The sequence below is a fragment of the Mercenaria mercenaria genome, chromosome 2 (assembly GCF_021730395.1).
Source record: "Mercenaria mercenaria strain notata chromosome 2, MADL_Memer_1, whole genome shotgun sequence".
In the NCBI taxonomy this organism is placed as follows: Eukaryota; Metazoa; Mollusca; class Bivalvia; order Venerida; family Veneridae; genus Mercenaria; species Mercenaria mercenaria.
The window spans coordinates 113,088,349-113,104,938 of NC_069362.1; the positions used below are offsets into that span (position 1 = coordinate 113,088,349).

The window sequence follows — 16,590 nt, forward strand, 5'->3', positions numbered from 1 at the left end:
GTACCTTGGTAGAATAACTGACATTCATTACTGCAAGCAAGTTGGATAGCTTTATCACATAACAATGTTCAGCAAACCATCAAACCAATTGGATAATTTTCTCACATAACAACATTCTGCAAGTCCCTAAGCCACATAACAACATTCTGCAAGTCCCTAAGCCACATAACAACATTCTGCAAGTCACTAAGCCACATAACAACATGCTGCAAGTCGCTAAGCCACATAACAACATTCTGCAAGTCCCTTAGCCACATAACAATTTTCTGCAAACCAGCAAGCAAGTTCAACATTGCAAGTTGGCAAGCATTTTAACATACATGTATCAATATAGATTTCGTACCTTTTGCATTTGGATTGTTGGAGTGATCGAAGTTCAAAACAAAACAGAATGAATTGTATCACCTGGAAAGCCATAACCTACTGATCTTGAACACAATAAATATGAGTTATTAAGTTCAATCTCCTTTGTCAGGAACTACATGTTTCACATGTCATTTATGTTGTACACGAGACATTTAAATAAACAGAATGAATAATTTAAAAGTAGTCACAGAACGTAAATAAATAATCTCCCAAATCGGTTCACCCAAGTACTGTGCATCCCACAATATATACAATGTTATCACAAGAAACTCATCACGGCTATTGAATCATGTCCAAATCTATCAGGTTTGTTGCTCTTGGCCAGTAGACGGCTTGCTTGAAAACATCTGAAACAACAAGACAGGAATCAGTCACAAAAAGCAACATTAACACAAAGGATTACATTCTATGAATACCCTTGATTGTTTTTCATACATATGCAGTCTAGTACTGTCAGTTATATAAAAGTATTCACTATTCAGTAAACCAAAGTTTAGCTCCCCTTCCTCATCAATTATATATAGATTTCAGTACATTCTACAATAAACAATGGGTTTTGACAAACAGACTGATGAGAGTCCATTTAGGAGTCAAACAGGATGTCAGACTGACTTACTACATGCAGTTAATTACTACTTATACGAAAGTAGTTTATAAAAAAATTAATATTTACATACTTCTTTGAGCACGTTATAATCAAAATGATTAGGAACTTGTGGTGTTTTACTGCCTGATATACCATGATTCTTCTTTCACATGCATATATTTAAAGGGGTCAATAACATTTAAGCAATATCTTATGGCATTACTCACTTTTCATATATTCTATTTGAGACGTATGTAACATTAAGGATAAAAAATATCAATTACATTGAAATAGGTCCCTACAAGATGTGTATATTCTTATTGCTTTTATAGGTTTGTAAGTACTCCCCTTAAGCATGAAAGTATCTATTAAAGTTGAGAATTTCTTTCGAATTTCAGTATAATTTCTAGTTTTACACTTGCATTTGATAGTGGGATATTTAACCTGAACCTAAACACAAGTTTTAAAACTGTATATAGCTTTTGCTTTCATTTAGTTTCAGTCTGTTTTGGTTGTGCAACCAAGATAGACAAAGGGAGGTAATAATATTTTTATAAACTTGTATGTTCCACTGTCAATGCAAATTGTTGACAAATATGATAAAATAGTTTATTTTTATATAATTCCCAAAGCTATATATGTCTAAAATAAAATTAATACTTATGCTAAAATAACACTCAACTAGCATTCATAAATAAGTTCAAATTATCATATGTTAAAGTTCTGAACAACTCAATTACTTAACCAAAGTCTAATTAATCACCTTTAAACAGTTATATTGCCAACACTCTTGTGGTTAAATTCCTGTGCATCTAAACTCTGAACCAGAGTAAGTCAAATGATAAACCACAAGAAGACTGAATTTATTATTTGCCATGAATTGATAACTACCTCTCATTCAACATGTATCAAAAACCTATTTTTTTCATAACTTCACTAATAGTGTATATTATTTTCAGTACACATTAAAATTCATGCACATTTTAAAACCAAACTTTCCAGATGCATTGGAACCTGAACATTGCCTGGGGAGTTGTTTACAATTTGCTTCATTCATAAAAACATACTGGTACTAATCTCCCCTTAATTTGCAGTAACTGGTGCTTACTGATGTCAATTTTCCAAAAATAACATAAAGTTAAATACTGACAGATTGGATTAACAAGCTAAGAACAACCATGAACCAGTGTAAGATATTACAAACAAGTTTAGATTTTGTGTACAAAATTTACCATAAGTAGGAAAAGTGTCTGTAGAAAGTTTTTTTTTTTTTCAGTTTTTACTTCTGATCTAAGATGTTACAAGTGATTCACAACTTTGTACATTTCAGGCTTTATCAAAATATCTGGGATTTAATTAACAAGAAAATCTTTACTATATGGAATACTGGGGTGACTAACTCAAAGGTCCCTTAAGTCCTAAGGTGGTCGTAACGTCATCTTTTCTTGCTCGTAGGGATGTTTTTGATTAACTCAATCTTCTCGTAAAATACGAGATACCTTAAGTAATGCCGTATCTTAAGGTAAAAAAACTGGTCCCTTATCTATATCGTAAATAGATAGAAAATTGAAGAAATTAAGTTTTGTTTAACTTTCTGATTAATTTTTCATTTATAATCTAGCTTTTCCCATTCCTGTTGTTTTTTTAAATCGATATAGAGGTAATTTCCTAAAAAATCTGGGGTTTTTTTTCGTCTGCTTGAAAGGCAACTATCATTTCAAACCATATAAAGTTGCCTTAATACAAGTATTGAGCAATGGCATTTTATTTAGTAAAAAACCGTAAGAGTATTAATGAATATTTGCAAAGACCTTCAAATGACCTCAAACATGCAAGTCACTTTTTGAATTGATGGTATAAACCTTCCGATGTTCATCAAAACATTTTTTTCAATTCCCAACGTGTAAAGGAAATTTTCAGTCAATATTATATAAATTGATATTTCGTATGTTAGTTATATAATACTGATACTTTCTTCTGTCTTATATAATATATTTTGCTGTGTTATTAACGCATCTATTTCGGACTCCTACTTACGAGGACATGTTTGAAGAAATATCAGATCTCGACGTTTCAGTTGTTCAATTAAGATGTTCCACATTTTAATGTAATTAGCTAGTTCAGTGATTGATAAAACATTTCTGTTGCATATGCATATCTGACACTCTGGGATACGGTCAAAATAAATGTACTTGCCTAATGCAGATTTTGGTACTCCTAGTCCTACAGTTTAGTAAATATTTCACAACTGTCATTTATATAATAATTTCTATTGTAGACGCGCACTTTAAATGCTTACCATGCTCAAATGTAGATTTATATCAACAGAAGTTTTACCACTATCACAAAAAGTGGATGATAGGTTAACAATTACTTTGATATCCTTTCATGATTCAGACACGTTAGTAAAGAAATTTTACTAATCTTCAAAAGATTTACCAGATATAATACTGAATCAAGTTTAGCGGTCTAAAAAGTTTACTGTATCAAAATGACAGTACTGGTATTGATGATAAACCCGGACAGATGATAAAGTCGACCACCTTGGAAAATTTTTATTGCAATCTGTTATTTATAAAATTGAATACACCATCTAATAGTTTCCATTTACAACACCAACTGGTGTAAATAAAAACAAAATTGGTAAATATTCTGTATAAATAAATGACTTACATTTATCTGTATAAAAAATATTTATCCAAAATTACTGGGGAAGAGGGTGATTTTTGCGCATGCTCACTGTTGCCACATGAAGGCCTGACATTGGGTCACTTTTCATTACTTGATCAGGAATGACTGTTGCAGCTTTTTGGGGAAAGTTTCAATATAATACTACAAAGAAAATTTTGTAAATGACAAAGTGTTCGAATTTATAATCAGTCAACCTGCTTACAGTCCCCATTTTACTAACCCCTTTCAGGGCCTCACTTCCTGTGAGTTTGCTAACTAAATATAAATTTGAATTATGTAAAGTTTTCAGCAAATGTTAAGCTTTATTTTGATACCAACCATTGATTACAAATTGCAGAAATAAAAAAGTTACAGGTATAAAACCTCATTTTCTGTTCGGGTTTATCATCAGTACCAGTATATGTTATCAGATACATTTGCATCATAATCTAAACACTACTAAATGCAAAAAGTATCTACAATACCAACGTTTTCTGGCAATTTTATCTTCAAAAAAAAATCATTTTTTCCAAACCTAATTTGATTTCAAAGTATGGTTAAGATTCAAAATAAACCGATCAATTTGTTGGTGCCAAAAACAAAATCATCTGAATCTTAATGATATATCATTATAGTTTATATGTAATTCATTTTTATCAAAATATCATTGATGGCAATGGTGCGGTTTATTTTCACTTGTTTTGAAGAATATTAAGCGCGAAGTTGCTGTTGAAGCGTCATATGCAGACGATAGGTAATGCCGCATGGACATGTGGTATCATGGTCAATTAATGAAACTTCATTTATGCTGTAATCATTAATTAATATGTATTTGATTTTTTTTAACCTAATGAAGTTTTATTTTAATTTTACGTCGCAAACAATTTATCAAATGGCATTCTGCTCTTATATGCGTGGTGAGTTATACTGATATCCAGTCTTTTTAGCAAAATCCTTGTCATTGTATGAAAGAAGAACTGTTTTCATAGAAAACTAATGTCCTTTTTAGCATGACAGCAACATTAGACGAAACTTTGATTGTAGGGAAAATTGTTTGAACATTTTTACATTTAGTTTTACTCGTATGAGATAAACCAGGAGCTCCATCAAGATGAATATTATACATTCACCTCCCAAAAAGTAAGTCCTGTGTTGCACCCGAGACCTCTATCGCAAGCCTTGAGAGACCCATTACAAATAAACCATAAATTAATATCAATACCAGGGGTAGACCATGGAGTGGAAATAGTAATTTTTTCTTTTAAATAAAAACAGCGCACCAAGGTGTGTTTTTCATATCATATATCCTATTTTTCCTTGGGGGAGCCCCCCACCACAAACCATCCTATGGAGGAGGGTAGGACACAACCTCCCTAACTAACCACTGTCGGCGCTTTGCCTATACCATTCAAATTTACCTAACATATATATATACATATTGTGTATAATTTTGTCGCTATTGTATATATTCAATGTATCATTGGTCAGTTACAAATTGTTTTAGTACAATTACATAAGAACCTATTAACTTTTCCTGATCATAAATGTGGCACTTGACTTCTTTTTAGCCCACCATCATCAGATGGTGGGCTATTCAAATCACTCTGCGTCCGTGGTCCGTCGTCCTTCCGTCCGTCCGTCCGTCCGTTAACAATTTCTCGTTATCGCATCTCCTCAGAAACTACCAGGGGGATTTTGACCAAACTTTGTCAGAATGATGAATTGGTACCCTAGTTGTGTCCCCCTGAAAATCAGACTGGTTTAACAATTTTTAGTAAGTTATGGCCCTTTGTTTATTTCTATAATTTACATAGATTTATATAGGGAAAAACTTTGAAAATCTTTTTGTCCAAAACCACAGAGCCTAGGGTTTTGATATTTGGTATGAAGCATCATCTAGTGGTCCTCTACCAAGATGATTCAAATTATTTCCCTGGGGTCTAATATGGCCCCGCCCTGGGGGTCACATGGTTTATATACACTTATATAGGGAAAAACTTTGAAAAACCTCTTGTCCAAAACCGCAGGGCCTAGGGCTTTGATATTTTGTATGTGACAGCATCTAGTGGTCTTCTACTAAGATTGTTCAAATTTTCCCCCTAGGGTCAAATATGGCCCCGCCCTGGGTGTCACATGGTTCATATAGACTTATATAGGAAAAAATTTTTAAAAACTTCTTGTCAATAACCTACAACATTCAAATTTGGACCACATGTATGGTTTTGAGTGGCAAGATGAACCTTGACATGAGTTGACCTTGATTTTGACCTAGTGACCTACTTTCACATTTCTGTAGCTACAACCTTCAAATTTGGACCACATGCATAGTTTTGTGCACTGAAAAAAACTTCGACCTTGACATTGACCTAGTGACCTACTTTCACATTTTTGAAGGTACAGGCTTCAAATTTGGACCACATGCATAGTTTCTTGTTACGAAATGAACTTTGACCTTCATTTTGACCTAATGACCTACTTTCACATTTCTCGAGCTACAGCCTTCAAATTTGGACCACTTGCTTAGTTTTGTGTACGGAAATGAACTTTGATCTTAAGATTGACCTAGTGACCTACTTTCACATTTCTGTAGCTACAGGCTTCAAATTTAGACCACATGCATAGGATTGTGTACCGAAACAAACTTTGACATTGACCTAGTGACCTACTTTCACATTTCTCAAGCTACAGCCTTCAAATTTGGACCACTTGCATAGTTTTTTGTACCAAAATAAACTGTGCTCTTAAGATTGACCTAGTGACCTACTTTCAAATTTCTCAAACTACAGCCTTCAAACTTGATGCACATGCATAGTTTTGTGTACAAAGAACTTTGTCCTTGAAATTGATCTAGTGACCTACTTTCACATTTCTCAAGCTACAGCTTTCGAATTTGGACCACATGCACAACGATGTGTGCAGAAATTAAATTTGACCATGAGCTAGTCAATAAGTCTTGAAATTTGGAACACTCAAAAATGGCACATTGGTGGGCACCAAGATCACTCTGTGATCTCTTGTACTAGAAAACACATTAGGGTGCCTATTGTAAGCTATTAATTTCATACGAATTTCATCACTGTTGGCTTATAGGCCCACTGGGCCGGGTGTTTTTGATATGTCTGAAAAAGGCGATAAATAATTATATCAACTATAATTATATCCTTTCCGCGGCCGTAACGTAATAAAATGTATTAAATTAGCGTCTGATGGCCCTTTCACTCTTCCGTAGAATCAACAATTATTTTCGTGTTTACACGAAATACATTTTTAAAATATTTCTGAAATGTCTAGGTTGCAGCTTTTAAATACGGGAATATCTGACATCCGATGAATATATATACTGACATTTTTAGACAACAGCAAAAAGGACCTTTTGAACCATTTCACGAAGTTCCAAAAATCTCCATATACCCTTGCTTCGGTACGGACACCTGTGGGATTTAATAAGTATTTTCTAATTGCTTTAGTTAAACTAAATCAACATAAAAATGAAGCAAATAATTACAAGTTGTTATATAATTTTTCCTTAAAGGTAGGACAATTACAAATGTGAAAAATTCCCGTTTCATTTTTATGCACTTTTTTTACATTTACGGTATCGTAAGTCAGGCTCAACATACGAAATAGTGTTACCTTAGTGTTACCTTAAAACTGTCGTAAATAACCTCGTAAATTCAGCGATATCGTAAGTTTCGAGTTAGCCACCCCTGGTACATAAGTATCAGCCTCTCCCTGTTTTATTTTTAACTATACTTACAGATTTAAGAACTTGAGCAGTAAGGAAATTCTTGGCAAGTGACGACATGTTCTGTTTTGTTCCCCATTTACAACGTATGTAACCAAGAAGATTCGATCCATTCATTATCACTCCAATAACAGCCACCATCTAGAAAGAAAATTCATCATACTTCATAAATTTTATAAAATACTAAATGGCATACCATTACAGTGGAAATTCTTACAGTCAAACTTCTTTCACTTGAACTAAACAGGACCAGCAAATTTTATTCATGTTTTCTGCAGTTTCGCCATCAAATAATATACATTATATAGGGATTTTGTCGGGACCTGATGAGGAGTTTGAGCAAAAGGTGGCATATAAATTACCGAAGTTCGACTGTATCTTTTACAGTATTAAAAATTTAAATATTTTGCAACTTACACCCTGAAATAATTCAAGTATTACTGGTATACAATTTTGTGGTTGCAGCAAAAACAGATATTATTGAGGAAATAAATTTAACTGTAATTTAAACAGGGAATTTTAACTGTACATTAGGATTTAATCTCATGGATTGTTGCACCAATGAAATCCTTTAAAACTACATTCTCATGAATATATGATTTCAGACTTCTTTAAGCATATGAAACAGAACCAAGTTAGAATTCAAGCAGTTTTGCCAGTATTTTAAAGATATGAATTTCCACACTCTGCCATTATATTTTCTATTTATAAAATTGCATTTAACAGTATAACTAATGGTGCATGTAATTAATTTCCAGCTACAAGGAACTATCCCTGTGAATGCACAGTGTAAACATGTATAAATATTTCATTTGTTACAGGCAAATAAAGCATGGCAAACATGACATTGATGGAACTTTCTAGTGACAATTATATATGTAAGGTTTTAAGTTTTGACTTTTGTTTTAAGCGAACTCTGAGAAATAAGCATTTGCTTCCGCATTTTGATGCACAGTGTAAAAACAGAACATAATTCAAAATGAAATCCACATCAAAGATTAATAATTATATTGATGTATGTTCAATAGCAAAAACATACCAAATAAAAACTACCTTAAAACGTTTTGCAAGTGGGTTAATATCCAATACCTACCATCTTTGGTACGAAGAAGTAATAATTCAAATTTGTAACCAATGTAATCAATATACAGCTTAAGGTTATGCATATATTAAACAAACCTGGTATACCTCTAACAAAATCGATCACACAACAGGTAATTATCATATTCTAATAAAACATGATTACTTTATGCTACCAACATACTGTTCTCTTTAACACCTAATTAACATGCATTAAGCAGATTTAGCCCGAGTGATTTAATATCTAAGCATCTGAACAATGAACCGTGGTAAATTAAATGACAGACCACATGAAGGCCTTGATTGTTCTCATTCTTACATGGTTGCTGAAATGTTTTGGTAAAAATTATGCTGGACGTCATTTATTTTAGTAAACAAAAGCTCAAAGAACATGAAATTCACCCCCTTGATGCATTCAGTAATTGCACAAGGAACAGAAATTATTTGGTCCCTGTGCACAAAAGTTCTACTGTTCTTGGTCAAAGTGACCTTGACCTTTGAACTATTGACCTCAAAATCAATAGGGTCATCGTTGGTCATGATAAACCTCCCTATTAAGTTTGGTGATCCTAGGCCCAAGCATCCAGACACATTTAAAACTGTTCCAGGTCACTGTGACCTTGACCTTTGACCTCAAAATCAATAGGGGTCTTCTGCTGGTCATACGACCAACCTCCCTATCAACTTTCATGATCCTAGGCCCAAGCGTTCTTGAGTTATCATCTGGCAACCGTTTAAATGTTCTGGGTCACTGTGACCTTGACCTTTGACCTACTGACCTCAAAATCCATAGGGTCATCTGCTGGTCATGACCAACCATTCTATCAATTTTCATGATCCTAGGCCCAAGCGTTCTTGAGTTATCATCTTGAAACTGATTAACTATTCTGGGTCACTGTGACCTTGCCCTTTGACCTACTCATCTCAAAATCAATAGGGGTCATCTGCCGGTTATGACCAACCAACCTATCAACTTCCATGATCCTAGGCCCAAGCGTTCTTGAGTTATCATCCGGAAATGGATTGGTCTACATACCGACCGACCGACCAACATCTGCAAAACAATATACCCCTTCTTCTTCGAAGGGGGGCATAATAAAGAGATGAAGGTTTTGGCAGTATATATGGTAAAAGTTCCCTGCTAATTTGTACCTGGTGACAAATAATAATTGTTACAGGGTACCGCAGTGACACTCTAAAAGAGGATGGTTTGCCTAACTAGGTACTGGTTTCATATGAAAAGACATTTTTGGCCATTATCCAGCCATTCAAAATTGTTCAAAGATTTTTTTTGAATTGGACCACTATTAAAAAGTAATGGAAGTTTGCAATTGAAGAAAATGGCAAACGGTTAACCATTTGAGTGTTTATGACAACATTTACATACCGCTGAACTAGTAATTTAGAAAATAACCGTGTAAAAAGATTCATTAATTTAGTTGTTTTTCTTACGATGATAATGCATGATAATTTCTTTCGTTCTATGAAATTCCCAATAATATATACATATCCAATTAATGTTGATACGTATACCAATAATATCCATCTGAATTGGATGGAATCTGTAAGAGTTGAGTACACAATGTACAGCTATACTAGCCCCTCAAGAATATAATCAGATAAGAAAATACAAAGAATATGCACATGTCAATTTTATGCTGACGTATACCAAGGTTTAGTTGAATTGGATGGAAATGTTAGAAGGAGTGTAGTACATAAGATAAAATTGTAGTTATGAAGTCCATAAAGGGGCATAACTTGAAAAATAACAATAAAATCATCTCAAGAAAACATGCACACGTCCTCTTCCTGTAGTTGAATGATGTATATTAAGTTTCACTTGAACTGGGCAGAAACTGTAAAAGAACTGAGTACATAAGGTTTAACAGTAGCTGTAATATTGTGAAGTCCAAAATAGAGGCATAACTCTAAAAATAATAACTGAACAAGGAAATACAGATAATAATTATGAGCATGTCCACTTCATGATGACGAAGTGTACCACACTGTATTTAAACTGTAGGACTCGAGTACACAAGTGTGAAAACACACAGAGTTCAAACACTATATACCTTCTTGGTGGTCGTGTCGACACCATGGAACATAAAAAAATAAAATGCTAAGTTTAAATAAATTAAGTACTTATGAACCATTTAACCTTTAGCCTGCTGTTAGCAAGTGATTCTGCCTTTGCGGCCAGTGCAGACCAAGCTCAGCCAGCACTGCAGTGCTGGCTGATCATATAGTCTGTACTATTCAGTCAGTAAATTTTCAATGAACATCCCTTTGAATAGTAAGTGGTACTACCTGAATTTAATAATGGACCAATCCATTTTAGAAATTTTGCAGGGTAAAGGTTAAATTTTTAAGTAAATACTTACAAGCCATTTAAATTTTAATGTAAATATGGACCCAAACAGGAAGACAATCCACAAGATTTGGCACAAAACAAGAGACAACCAGAATATCCTAGATTCTGTTGCTGTAACTGTACCCTTTCTATTCTGAAATGTACATAACATTATTGTTTTAAATAAAAGTTTTGCTTTCCAACTTTAATAATTGTCATAGAAAAAATCTACTACACTATGCCAGTATGTGAATATGCTATAAAACTGTACTTGTAGAAATTCACTTAATATCTGATTCAAACTGATCAAATACTGAGCACTGAGAACCAAAATTCATCATGCTTCCAGTCTTTCTCTGGCAATTTTACCCACTTTGGACTTACAGTTATGCACTGCACATCATAGCCAGATTTATTCTTTGATGTTCCTTAATAAACAAAATCATTCTGAAAGCTTTAACTGAACCAATGACCTTTATGATGTAATCATCTACCACAATCTTGTATATTATTATTCTTCTCTGTAATGTCTGTTTATATATGCACCAATATTTCAACAAACTAATTTTATATTCCATAAAATTCCATGCATTTGTGACTGCAAAATTATTTTGTCTCAAAAGCTTTATATGTATTTAAAGCAATTTTTGAGGGAAAAAAATGCAGTGTTTAACTAGAAAGCTTACTTTACGAGATTCAAACATCCATTTACTGTTTCCCTCCTCATCAACATAATTCCACCACCTGAGACCAACTAATAATCGACCTGAAAAACATGCATTAACCTACTTAACATCTGTTTCTTTATTTGCAAGGAATCCATAGTAGTTTTTAGCTGAATAACATTTACATACTGTCTTACGACTTTTAGCTGTAACAGAAATTAAATAGCATAGCATTTTATGACGAAAAATCCCAACTGCCTATGGCGGGATTCCAACCCGGGCCGCTCGGGTGCAAGCCGTTTTAAGTATCATAATCTATAGGTAGGATTCAGACTACTATAAAATCATTCCTGTGGCACTAATTTTCATGGATACAGTGGTTAAATCAATCTAAAAAAAATCCGAAACTAAATTCCAAGGCAACAGCAAAGTCCCCATTTATTTCATTTGCAATGTTCAAAATTCACAAAATTTACATCCCAATAAAATGACCATTTTGTACCAAACCTTCAAAATTTCCTACGTATGAAATTAAACCATTTTACAGTAAAGTGCATTTCAATATGAACATTCAGAACATTTCAATTTTAAGCACATGTAAAAACAAGAGGGCCATAATGGCCCTATATCGCTCACCTGTTATCATTGCACTTGAGGACAAGAAGGTCCTAAGAAAAAATATCTAAGTCCAAAGGACAGTAACAACAAAGGGAAGAAATTTAACCAAAAAAAAAAAAATTCTTAGAAGGTAAAGATATGTCAAAATACACCTAAAAATTGAAGGTACCATCCATATTGTACCACAGAAAAGTGGTCTCGGTTTTTCCCTACGGCCAATAATAAAAAAGTTTATAAAAATAAGCTATTTATAGTAAGGTAAAAGGGAAGTAATTAAACAAAAAATATTGTAAGTGAACAAAAGAAGGATCTGCCAAATAAATCTGTTGACATAAATGAAATTTCAGATCAGTATCTTCATTAGTTACGGATATATACCCATTTTAATTTGACATAAAGGGAGGTAATTTGACATAAAATCAGTCCATAGTTACCTACCCTGATTGGCTCAGTCCAACTAATGACAATAATGAAATTTCAAATAAGTCCTATAAGTACTAACTGATATAAATCCATTTTGATTACAATCAGGGGAGGTAATCAGATATAAAATAACTCTGGAACCTACAATTGGATCTGATTTGTCATGGAATCCAAGATTTATTGTTGTTGAAGATATTTTGGAAGTTTGTATCAAATAAAACCATAAATGAAGTCTCTATAGGGCTGCAAAAACCAAAATAGCCAATTTTGGACCTTTAAGGGGCCATAACTCTGGAACCCATGATGGAATCTGGCCAGTTCAAGAAAGGAACCAAGATCTTGTGGTGATACAAGTCATGTGCAAGTTTGGTTAAAATAAAATCATAAATGAAGATGTTATTGTGCAGACAAGGTCAAAATAGCCAATTTTGGCCCTTTCAGGGGCCATAACTCTGGAACCCATTATGGGATCTAGCCGGTTCGACAAAAGAACCAAGATCTTATAGTGATACAAGTTTTGTGCAAGTTTGATTAAATTCAAATCATAAATGAAGCTGCTATTGTGCAGACAAGGTCAAAATAGCTAATTCTGGCCCTTTCTGAATTCAGGGGCCATCACTCTGGAACCCATAAAGGAATCTCGCCAGTTCAAGAAAGGAACCAAGATCTTATGGTGATACAAGTTGTGTGCAAGTTTGTAAAATAAAATCATAAATGAAGCTGCTATTGTGCAGACTAGGTAAAAATAGCTAATTTTGGCCCTTTCAGGGGCCGTTACTCTGGAACCCATAATGGAATCTGGCCAGTTCAAGAAAGGAACCAAGATCTTATGGTGATACAAGTTGTGTGCCAGTTTGGTAAAAATCAAATCATAAATAAAGCTGCTATTGTGCAGACAAGGTCAAAATAGCTAATTTTGGCCCTTTCCGGGGCCATAACTCTGGAACCCCTAATGGGGATCTGGCGAGTTCAAGAAAGGAACCGAGATCTTATGGTGATACAAGTTGTGTGCAAGTTTGGTTAAAATAAAATCATAAATGAAACCACTATCATGAAGACAAGAAATTGTTGACGCACGGACGGACGGACTGACGACGGGCAAAGGGTGATCACAAAAGCTCACCTTGTCACTATGTGACAGGTGAGCTAATAAAACACATGAGCTGTGCCATGAGAAAACCAACATAGTGCATTTGCGACCAGCATGGATCCAGACCAACTCCGCGCAGTCTGGTCAGGATCCATCCTGTTCACTAACAGTTTCTCTAATTGCTACTTCTGCTGATCAAGTCTTTGTACATTTACTTGCAGCCAGCCAACTGATCATGCTTTATCACAGAAGTTTTTGAAGACTCCTCAATTAAAATCTTCCTTACAGTACCTGAGATATTTTTCACTGTCCAAAAGTCCATAGACAGAAGGATCACAATGACAACAAAGTTGGTGATGAAACTGTCACTGAACCATCCACACAACAAGTAGGCTAACAGTGCTCCAATGCGAAAAAGCAAGTGGAAGAGTACCGCCACTGGATGTCTGTAAATGAAAATGAAATATGCATGGTATATAATGCAAGAATGATCTAACTCAAACCATACAGGTGTAGCTGTACAAACACTATTCCCAAAATGTGTAATCCCCTAGAAGTGCTTCAGCTGGATGTTGTTCCTTGGTTACCAGTATTTACATTTGGAACCATTAAGATTCAAGTTTCAGTGAATAATGCTTAAATCTTTAATTTGCTATTTCATTTGCAACTAAATTCAAGATTTAAATAACCCTTGATATATGGAAAAAGGAGTTGTCTAGGAGTACAGGTCCATACCTATAAAATCATGCAGGTTCTTTTAATACTTTTTAAGTAAATAACAACTACTAATCGGAAATTGTTGTTAAAATTTCATATTCAATATGGCTCTAACTCGAGTGAGAAAATATTTGCAAAAAATGTACATAATAAACATGATAACTGCAGCTTTTTTCACAACTAATCATTGCTTTTTTCACAGCAATTACCGTTTATCAAAAAAAAAATATACTGATTACCTGACCTCTAGACTTCGATTCTGGAGGTCTGGCTACCAGATGCCTATACTGGTTATGGAGATAAAAGTAGACACTAAATCACAGTTTTTTGACAATATTTTACTCATATGTGAAAATATTTCATATTTCTGCACATTGAAACAAACTTCAGTGACACAACTAAAGTAATATTTAGCAAAAGGACATGATCTAGTAAGAGGCCAATTAAGGGGTACCTGTAAATCGTCCTTTAATATTGCGGAAGTAGATAAACAGGCACCTATTTTCTTTTTGTTCATTAAAACTTGAAAACATTAAAAAAATTTTACTGGTAATATTAAATGTAAGTTGTTAACAGTGGTTTTATTCATATTTGAACCCTTTAATTCAATGTTTGTACTCATAAGGCCAGAATTGCTAATAGCTTACTAACACTTTGTCAGATAACTGTTTGATGGGAAAACGACAGTAAATCGCTAGTTACTTCAGTTAAACCACACCTGGGATTGTTTCTTACCCACTCTATGTTGGATGCCTGCTTGCTGGGTTGAAGGAGAATATATTTAGAACCATGCTGGTGCCCTCTCAAGACAACAGTTTGCGCATGCGCACTGGAAGTTGAATCGCCCAATCATTTTGACAAACCAGAATTTTGGATCATTTTAAATATATATTAAATACTTGCCGCTTTTGATAAGATTTTCAGTAGTTTAACTAGTTATAGCATCTGAAGGTTTCTGATGGTGAACTCGATTTCAAGGGATAAAGTAGCTTAGTGTTAAATCAATTTTATTATGAAACATCAATGTTATCTATGTGGTGATGTTTTCTATCTATCTATCTTCGTATACTGCTTAACTCCCCTTTTGAGTATTAATAGCAGATGAGCAGTCAGTGCAAGATAAAGATAAATACAAAAGTACTGACACTGTCAGAGATGTATTTGTAGTAATTGGAAACTGTTTGGATTTGTCTATAGGCCAGGGTGTGTGTGTGATGAGTCGGTCTCCCTGGCCTCTCAAAATATGCTGGGACAGGAATAACTACTAGTACTACCACAACTACTGTTATCTCGCAAAGCTGTAGCCATTTCCTTTACTTTTTTAAAAGGTGAAAAACAAATTTATACATAATTTTAGCACTCCAGTTTGAACCACAGGTCCCATCTTACAGTATCCTTATGGTATGGCATTAACTTTCTTACTATATAAATACCATACCATAAGGATACGTTAGATGCGGCCTGTGGTTTGTACCATTTAAAAACAAATTTATACATTTGGCACTCCAGTTTGAACTGTTTTAAGTGTGATATTCTTTCTCATTGTCATACAACAATGAAAGAGCCTACAACTGAAAATAAATTCTGTGTTCATTTTTATACGTATACGAATTTTGACATGTCCGATTACTGCTACAGTGTCTGTTTTAACGTCAATGATTGGAAGAACAAGTGTTTACTTCAAAACCCGATCTCTGTCATATTCCTCTTCTCCAAAATCAAGGACAACATCATCTTCGTTACTCATTTCCAACGTTTACTGTTAACAACTTCTTAAATACGTTCTTTAATTTATCGATTTACATAGAAAAATTATTCGCAAATTACGATGCTGCCATGTTGGAAACGGAAGCGGAAACCAATTAACTGGTTGCGTTCGATTTGCTTACTCGAGAATTAGCTCCAGTTTAAAAATAAATCTAGTCTAAAAAAATCAACACATGCATTACTTTGAAGTGACATATTTAATTTAGAAATATGTTACGCTTTTATGAAAAAAAAAATTTCTAGGCCAGAGATTCCTTCATCAGAAGCTCCGTAAAATATTACATACTCTACTTAGAAGACAATCAAAAACGATGTAACTCATTGCAGACTTGGAGCGGTCTTCTGCGCATGCCCGAAAGTGATTATCAGTTCTAGCGCACGTCAAAAATATGCATGTCCGCATGCATTTAGTGTACTATATGCATAAAATACTGACTAAAGGTTAGGGTTAGTATCACCATGGTTACAAAATATATACATTTAAGATATTTTCGTTCAAATTTAGTTAATCCG

General features: G+C 34.0%; 1 protein-coding gene across 1 annotated transcript; it reads right to left on the reverse strand.

The window, feature by feature from the left end:
• Positions 1–222: 222 nt before the first annotated feature.
• On the reverse strand, positions 223–16,177 carry LOC123564950 (Golgi apparatus membrane protein TVP23 homolog B-like). The gene is made up of 6 exons (XM_045358880.2): positions 15,990–16,177; positions 13,885–14,039; positions 11,484–11,563; positions 10,829–10,951; positions 7,380–7,508; positions 223–713 (listed from the first exon to the last, which is right to left on the reverse strand). Exons 1-6 carry the CDS (start codon positions 16,055–16,057, stop codon positions 669–671), a joined length of 600 nt encoding a protein of 199 aa, XP_045214815.1. The 5' UTR covers positions 16,058–16,177; the 3' UTR covers positions 223–668.
• Between the last annotated feature and the right edge of the window lie 413 nt (positions 16,178–16,590).

Excerpts from the sequence above, each read along its gene's own strand:
- LOC123564950 (XM_045358880.2), bottom strand. The coding sequence starts at position 16,057 with ATGAGTAACGAAGATGATGTTGTCCTTGATTTTGGAGAAGAGGAATAT. Across the intron at positions 11,564-13,884 it reads GACAGTGAAAAATATCTCAG|GTCGATTATTAGTTGGTCTC; the intron begins GTACTGTAAGGA and ends CATGTTTTTCAG. Across the intron at positions 7,509-10,828 it reads CATTAAAATTTAAATGGCTT|ATGGTGGCTGTTATTGGAGT; the intron begins GTAAGTATTTAC and ends TTTTCTTTCTAG.